Source organism: Danio aesculapii, unplaced genomic scaffold (assembly GCF_903798145.1).
Source record: "Danio aesculapii unplaced genomic scaffold, fDanAes4.1, whole genome shotgun sequence".
NCBI classification, from domain to species: domain Eukaryota; kingdom Metazoa; phylum Chordata; class Actinopteri; order Cypriniformes; family Danionidae; genus Danio; species Danio aesculapii.
Genome location: NW_026613689.1, coordinates 1 through 9048, shown reverse-complemented (window position 1 = coordinate 9048; position 9048 = coordinate 1). Strand labels below are relative to the sequence as shown.

General features: G+C 33.9%; 1 protein-coding gene across 1 annotated transcript; it reads left to right on the top strand.

Annotated features, from left to right (window-relative positions):
- Nucleotides 1-2616: 2616 nt before the first annotated feature.
- LOC130220200 (ryanodine receptor 2-like) lies at nt 2617-8957 on the top strand (the record flags this gene model as incomplete). The annotated part of the gene is made up of 8 exons (XM_056452577.1): nt 2617-2661; nt 4742-4858; nt 4991-5095; nt 6611-6637; nt 6679-6744; nt 6844-6922; nt 7874-7986; nt 8840-8957. Coding segments are annotated over exons 1-8 (670 nt in total), but the record flags the coding sequence as incomplete, so codon positions are not given.
- Between the last annotated feature and the right edge of the window lie 91 nt (nt 8958-9048).

The window sequence follows — 9048 nt, the reverse complement described above, 5'->3', positions numbered from 1 at the left end:
TATGTGCAAATTCTAGTTAAGAAAACCATATTAGCAACCAAAGACTATCGAAGTACATTGTTTTGTCAATTAAATAGTGCTAATGTTGTTTTGAAGTCATACTTGCATGTGATTTCAGACCGAATATTCAAAGCACCATGGTAAACGACAAAGGGAGGAGGGAGGGGAGGGGCAAGTTGTCATTGAACGAATGTGCGAATATAAAACCAACTTTACCTCAAAAGCAATGATGTACTTTCATAGTCTTTAGCTGCTAATATGATTTCCCTATTTAGCATTAGCAAATAACACTTTTCTGATATATTATTAAGGAGAAAGTCCAAATGTGCGAATATAAAACCAACTTTACCTCAATCTTCAGGTCTGAGTTTGGGCACCCCTGCTTTACACTTTTTTTTTTTCTGCCACTCTTCTTTGCAACAGTAATCTGGCATGGATTGTCTTCATATTTAAATGTTTTTGGGTATTCGTCAGGCAGGCTTTCATGAATACAGCATTTCAGCTGGCCTCTCTGGTTCATTGTTCCTTGATATTACTAACACATCAAATCAGTTTTAACAAATAAAGTTTTTGTTTTAGAAAGATTTGTGAATGTTTGGTGTTGAATAATATGAACAAGAAAATAAAATGTGTTCTACTGTGACATAAATCAAATGACCAAGTCTCTTTTTTTGTTCATATTTTGAACAGTCTGTGATTAATATTAGCCTCTATATTTGTGCGTAGTACAATATCTTACATACACTGTAAAAATGCTTAGTTTTACACAATGCCTTCAAGTTGTTTCAACGCATATCAATGAAGTTGATTTAATTATTTTTACAAATTTAAGTGACTTGAACGTACAGCAATTAAGTTGTCCCCAAAAAACTCAAGATTTGTTTTGTTTCAGCTCATTTTACATAAGTTGTTTGAACAAGCAACAAAAATAATTTTTTGAGTGTAGTTTTCTGTTTTTTACAAATGTGTTTATATGCACATACAGTTTGATACCCCTTTGAATTTTTTCTTTTTAAATATTTCCCAAATGATGTTGAACAGAGCAAGTAAATTTTCACAGTATGTCTGATAATGTTTTATATGTGTAGAATAAAAGCAGTTTTGATTTTTTTTTTTTAACCTTTAGGGTCAAAATTATTAGCCCCTTTAAGCTATATATTTTTTGATAGTCTACAGAACAAACCATCGTTATACAATAACTTGCCTAATTACCCTAACCTGCCTAGTTAACCCAATTAACCCAGTTAAACCTTTAAATGACACTTTAAGCTGTATAGAAGTGTCTTGAAAAATATCTGGTAAAATATTATTTACTTTCAACATGACAAAGATAAAATTAATCAGTTATTAGAAATGAGTTATTAAAACTATTATGTTTAGAAATGTGCTAAAAAATCTCTCCGTTAAACAGAAATTGGGGGCTAATAATTCAGGGGGTTTATTAATTCTGACTTCAACTGTAACTGTAATTCTGACTTCAACTTCAAATGTAAAAATGAAAGTTAAATATTATATTAATTAGGAGATTGCACATTTGAAAATAGATTTACTGCTTAAAATGTTCTGAATTAACACAATTCTTCAGTGTTTTGGGGGCACAACTTGATTGTTTTAACCCTGCCGAAAAAACAGCTTAAACCAGCCTAGGATGGTTGGCTGGTTTTAGCTGGTTAACCAGGCTGGTTTTAGAGGGTATTTGGCCATTTCCAGGCTGGTTTCCTGCCATTTCCAGCCTAGTCTTAGCTGGTCAGGCTCGAAAAGGACCAGCTAAATCCAGCTAAAACCAGCTTGACCAGCCTAGTTTAAGCTGGACATAGCTGGTTTTGCCTGGGCTCCCAGCCTGGGTAGGCTGGTCAAGCTGGTTTTAGCTGGTCAAGCTGGAAAATGACCAGCTAAAACCAACTTGACCAGGCTGGAAATGGCTGGAAACCAGCCTGCAAATGGCCAAAACCCCTCTAAAACCAGCCTGGTTAAACAGCTAAAACCAGACAACCAGTTAGGCTGGTTTAAGCTGTTTTTTTTCAGAAGGGAAACAATTAATAAATTAATAATAAATCATTTTAATTTAATAAATAAATTAATTTGTGTTGGGACAACTTTAAGGAATTGCGTGGAACCCAGCATTTTTTTTTTTACATTGAATAAAGTTTGCTGCTTGTTCAAACTACTTTAAAAAATAAGTTGAAACTTCACAATTATTCAGTTTATTTGGGGGGACTCATGTGTCTCATGTTCAATCTCCTATCTAATTTGTAAAGAAAAAAAAAGTTAAATCAATCAGTTTGTTTTCGCACAACATGAAGGAATTGTGTGTAATTCAGTATTTTTTTTTTTTTACATTGTATTCACATTACTTATGTTTTTTATGCTTGTGTTTTCTTTCAAACTTTTCCTCATCGCCTGCTTGTTTTCTCCATTGTAACTGACCAAATATGGAGAAGGCCGTTCTTTCCCACTTTACCTTTATCAGATGGCAGCACATTATATCATGATGGGTGGTATGGTGGTCTCTCTCTGTCCCGGGATGAGTTCAACACCTGCGGCTGTGTGAGTGAAGCTCTTCTCTGCTTGAACACACAGAGATCCCTGTACAAACCACATCCAAATTCTCTGAACATGGATATAGGAGAAGCGGAGGACGAAATCCAGTTTCTGCGAACCGTAAGTAAAAGGCAATGTATTTAAATGCATTCACTGTGCAGTTTCTTTATACTAGAAATAATGAATAACTAAACTAATTAGTTAACTTACAAAGAGTTAATTATACACTAAAGTTTGATTTGTGGTCAGATTGATATAATTGGACATTAATTAGCTTATTGGATATACATTTTAGATTCCAGCAGATGCTTTAGAAAATATTTTGTGAGACACTTGCTTATGCATGTTTCCAGCATATTTCCAGCATATATGTATGTTTACAGCATATTTGATGTCGCTCCACAGTTACTATTATTAATATTTTTTAATTATTAAGTGCAATATCACGTTCACTTATGCAGTTGCTCACAACATTGTGTGTTCTTGTGGATATTGTTATATATACAGTTACAGTGCAATGAATTACAGTGTTTAGAGTCACATTTGAGAGAGTTGACCCATATCACTGTTGTCTATTTTTACCGTGTTATCAGTATAACAGAGGAACTGGAGAGTGTGTGTGAGCTCCATATCTCCAAAACAGATATAAATGGGACACTCTGCTCCCTCTCTCTCACTCACACACAAACACAAATACACACTTACAATACACTTTCACTTTGTCTTTTAGCGCAATCATTTAAAACTAAAAATTCAGTTTTTTCAAATGTTTTGAATAATAACTTAATAATAGAAGTGATATAGATGTCAGAACGTGTGTGTTTGGGAGCCACTGCTGTTTACTGAAACTTAGATGACAAGCTGGAGGTGTTGGAATTCTCCATTCACAGACTGATATGCTGAGGTTTAGTCCATATAAGGCTGCACTGTAACAGTGATACTCTGCTGTTCTACACACTCTAAAATATGGACTCTAGAACATGAAGGATTTTATTTGTCTATCATTTTTTTCACAGTTGTTATTTGGCTTTTAAATCACAGATACTAGTAAAGTGAATGATTAAGTGATTCAATACCTTTTATTAACAATTTGTCAGCAGTTCAAAGTCTTTATTGTAACATTTCATCTTTTATATATTTTAATTGGTACAGGTAAGAGTAAGTTTCATTTTTACAACAAAAGCTTTTATGCTGAATGACAATGAAACTTTTATTCATCTCAAAGTTGACCTTTGTTTTGTACAAATGTTGTTTTAAACAATAAAGTAGACGTTGTGTTTGCACTTTAATATGGTTTAATGTGATATAAAACTTTCATGCCAACATTAATCGCTGCTTGTAATTTTAATAAATGTTTATTTTTGTCAACATTACTGAGGTTTATGCATGTAGTGTTCGCTTGTATGTGCATTTATACCAGGGGTGCCCAAACCTTTTCTTATGAAAGGCCAAAATACAAGCTTGATTAAGAGCTGTGGGCCGAAAGAAAATATAGCAAACTGTATTACATTAAAGTTGCCATGGGTCATTTCATAATTCATTTCCGAATTTTTAAAAATAAATAGAAAAAATGACATCAACCGTATTTAATAATTCAAATATTTTGAAAATGTATATTACTTTAACAAACTTGTTACAAAAAATTCCATTTATAAAACATTAGAGCTCGAATACACTAGTCATGCTGAACCTGCCTTTGCATTGATTTGCACGCTTTATTTACAACATTTAATTGAAACATTTTATTTGATTAAATTTTTTGTAGCTCGACAATAAAACAAACAAGCAAAAGGTTACATTAAAATAGAAATGAGAATCTCTGTTAAAGGCATTCCCAAAACATTTTTCGTCTGGCAGGCCAAATCAAAAGATAAAAGGGCCAACTTTGGTCCACAGGCCCTACTTTGGGCATCTCTGATTTATAAAAAGTATTTGAAGATTGTGTAGCTTTAAATATTCACTTTCTCAGAAAGTGTATTTAAAATTAATTACAATTTGAAGTCTGAATTATTGATTATCTTAGATTATCCTTTGAGTCTTTTCTGACTATATTTGTTCTGCTTGCATTTTTAAGCTTCAATCAAAACTGATGTTTTTGAGTTTAACTTATAATGTGCTTTTATAAAGTGAGATAATAGTGTATACTGTGTTCTCTGTTGTTGTGAGTGAAATACACCTGTAATGTGAATGTGTTTTTCAGAGAGATGAGTTGGTGTTGAGATGCTGCTCATTAGGCCCTCATCAGCAGAAATTGTGTTTAGCTGCAGAAGGCTTTGGTGAACGTCTGTGTTTTCTCGAGTCCACCTCCAACTCAAAGGTTAGATGCTCAGTTACTTTATGTTTTCAAAACTGGCTACTATTTTCTGTGTTAACAGTCTGTGAATTATCACACTCTTCGGGTAAAAAATACTCCCAGAAAGGTTTCATGCCATTTGTCTTTGTTTCACAGAATGTTCCAGCAAATCTGTGCATGTGTGTGTTTGTTCTGGACCAGTGTCTGTCTGTCCGAGCACTGCAGGAGATGCTGGCCAATCGTGAAGATCTTTGTACTGGGGTAGGTAATGTGGAGAGACAATAATTTAGAAATAATGAACAGCTACAGTTTAGTGGATGAACTTTCTTTTTTCATCTGTTTAAATGTACTGTATGGGGTCAGTACGTTTTGTTTTAGGGAATTAGTTCTTTTGTTATCGAAGGTACTTTAAATTGGCCAAAAGTAAGAATGAAGATACTTATGAAGTTACAAAATATTTCCACAATGCAGACAATGTAGATGGAATTGCAAAATAAATAAATAAATAAATATATATATATATATATATATATATATATATATATATATATATATATATATATATATATATATATATACTCTGTAAAACCCAACAGTCAACTTTATTAAATGAAATGAGTGTAGTTAACTCAAACTTTACTGAAAGTTAATTCTACTCTTTTAAAAAGAGTTTTGAACTCAACGTTGAAGGTAATGTAAATACCTCACTACTTCAACTTAAATTGGAGTAAGTTCACAGTACTCATATAGATTAATTTTTCAACTCAAATGGTTTGTAGCAATCGGTTTTCTCAAATGCTTTGAGTTGCCTTAACATATTGGGTTTTACAGTACTCAGTTGGTTTGAGTTCTCTTCATTTATTGGGTTTTACTGTGCTCAATTTGCTTTGTTTACTCAAATGAATTACGTTCACAGTACTCATTAGGATTAGATTTTGAGCTTAAATGGTTTGTTAAATCGGTTTCCTCAATTGGTTTGAGATACCTTAACTTTTTGGGTTTTACAATGTATATATGTATAAATATTGTTTGTAGTTAAGTGCTTATAGAAAAGATTAATTTTTAGGTGCCATTTTAATTTTGGCAGGGATCGGGGAGATCAATACCAGCGAGAAACAGTGAACGAAAAGGTTCTGGAAAGAGATTTTGAGCCTTTCCATGATGGTACCATGAGGTGGTGCTCACTTAAAAAAACCAAGTAACAAAGTAACTGAGATGAATAACTGTTGTAAACTTATATAAATACAATTATTATTAAATTCAGTTAAATAGACAAGATGTCTGATTACTAAAATGTAGTTTAACTTATCACAAGTCAAGAAAAATAAAAGAAATGAAAAAATGGAAGTCTAAAATGTAAATGGAACAATTTAGAAAAAATATTAAAACTAAAACTGATTTCTTAAGGCATTACATATCTGTTCCTTCGGTCGATCAATCAATCAATCAATCAGTCAGTCAGTCAGTCAGTCAGTCAGTCAGTCAGTCAGTCAGTCAGTCAGTCAGTCAGTCAGTCAATCAATCAATCAATCAATCAATCAAAATTGTAGTCTGCAAGAAGTCCTATTAGAATATATTATATAATAGAATTATTTCTGAGAGATCATATTACACTGAAGCCTGAAGTAATGGCTTTTGAAAGTACATTTTAAAATATTGTGAAATGTGAAACAGTTATAATATTTTTTATAGTATTTTACTTTACTAAATTTTACAGAAGATAAAATTTAAGCAGCTTCAAACCTTTAAACAGTTGTCTGAGGAAATGTTGTAAAGAAATTTGAATTGCTAAATAAATCACAGGTACAGTACTAAAACTATTGTTTTTGTTTTAGTCACATAAGGCGGCTGGTCGTCGTACTCTGCTTTATGGTCAGGCCGTGCTGTTTCGGCATGCCTACAGCGACATGGTAAGATGCTTTTAAAATGTTTCTTTTTTATTAATTAGTGGCTTCTATATTGAAACTACAACGTGTAAACTTAAAACTCTGTGCATCTTTGTCTTGCAGTATCTTTGCTGTCTGTCTACATCAGGGCTCTCCTCTGACAAACTGGCTTTCGATGTCGGTTTGCAGGAGGACACCAAAGGTAAATTCACACTCTCCTCCAGTATACTGTGAAATTAAAGGGGTGGTCCACTACAATGTCATATATTAAACTTTAGTTGATGTGTAATGTAGCTGTGTGAACATAAACAACATCTCTGGATGTAAGACCCTCCTAGTTCAATGCAAAGGAAGACATTGGCTTTTACAAAGTTAGCTTAGCAAAACCTACAGCGAACAAAGCTTGGGGACTACAAAAAAATACATCCAGGTTAATGAGATCAAAAAAGCCGTCCAAACGCTGGTATTTCTACAGAGCTGGTTCTGTTTCTGTATTTGGGCTTCCAAAAGACATGACTCAAAGAGAGAAGTGCTTACAATTTAATTAGAATTATGTTCCAGAGAATTATAAAATATATAGCTAGCATTTGACAAAAGACAATTTCCAGAATCTCTCCCAGTTTAGTGCTGGATTAGGCTAAAACCTCCTCAAAGGAGAGCAGGCATGAGGTTCAGCTGTGTCTTCTGTGTCATTTTCTGTCTGATTCAAGCTTAAACTGATACGGCTAACAGCTACTCTACTGCCGACTGACAATATTTACACAGCTGAGGCAAAGCGCGTGCTTGTGAAGGTGTGACGCTTTTCCTGGTGACATGGAGCCAATCCGCGAATCACAGCACATTATGTTAGCTGACCAATCAGAGCCTCTTGAGGGCAGGCCTTTCGGATGAACTAGGAAATATGACGTTTTCATGTTAACTGAGTAGCAGTATATAATCAAGTAAAATATATGAAAAAATAACGTGATTTTTTTACAAATGAAGTGTGAGCACACATTGCTTTGCATCTTATGAACACAAACAAGCCATAAAATTGCACTCTAGACCACCCCTTTAATGTTCTCATCCTTTGGCATAAATACATGTTTGAATAAGATAATGAATAAATGACTAAATCTGCCATATTTCTTGATGTTACATTGTATGGTTTCAGGTGAGGTGTGTTGGTGGACGGTTCACCCTGCCTCCAAACAGAGGTCAGAGGGCGAGAAAGTGCGAGTGGGTGATGACCTCATCTTAGTTAGTGTTTCCTCTGAGAGATACCTAGTGAGTGGGTCATTCAGTTGTCTGTCTGTTGATCTACAGTTCATTCCATTAATATTGCTGTCCTTGGTAAATGTGAGCAAAGAAACCTATATCAAATGTCATTATTCTTTAACCTTTTGAACTTTTCCTTAATATATTAAGACATATATGTAATATATGTAAGACAGTAGCGACTTATTTGTTAATAATGAGCGATTATGTTATTAATGTCACTTTGTAATATTGGAAACTTTCTGACCAAAAGACTTATTTAGCTTCTGCAATTCTCCAGCCGTGTTTCTGTTTTCAGCGACTCAAACCATCCTCCTGATAAATGCCCACTCCAGGCTAATTTATAACGTTTACAGCTGACTGGAATTTCTTTGTTGTTGAAGATTGTGGAAAAGGGCATTTTCAGTGTTTTTTTATAGCCACTTCCAATTTTGTGAAGCTCAAGAGGATTTGCAGCAAATTGCAACACTGTTGTTTTGTTTTGGATTGAGTTTGGTCTTTATTTACAACCCTGTGAAACAGCAGGTCATAGTTGAACAATTTCCTGTTCCCCATCACACAGGTGTACAAAAAATATGTATAATATCATATATGGAAATATAGTTCAACTATAATTTGTTCATAAGAATTCATCGAGGTGTCTGGAAATTTGTGCAGTAAAAATATTTTCCGATTTTTCTAAGTTTGCCATTGTTTGTTTTAAATGAGAACAGGTTTTTGTTGATATTTTAAGTGAAATAGTAAAAGGGTAAGCAATAAATACATTTTTGTCATAGCCTTCTTTGCTTATATTTTCCAGGGGTGTTAATATTAGTATTTGGTTGTATTACATACAATGTGACACCTGTCTCTCTCTTTGCAGCATGTGTCGTGGACTAACGGTGAAGGGAATGACAGTGGTGTTGTCCGGGTGGATGCAGCCTTCCAGCAAACGCTTTGGAGTGTGGCCCCTGTTTCCTCTGGGACTGTGAAAACACAGGGTAAATGAACAGTCACACACTAGGAATCACTTTAAATCACTGAAGAAGCGTCTGTGCAAATAAAGCTACGTCGGTATGGTGTTTTTAAATA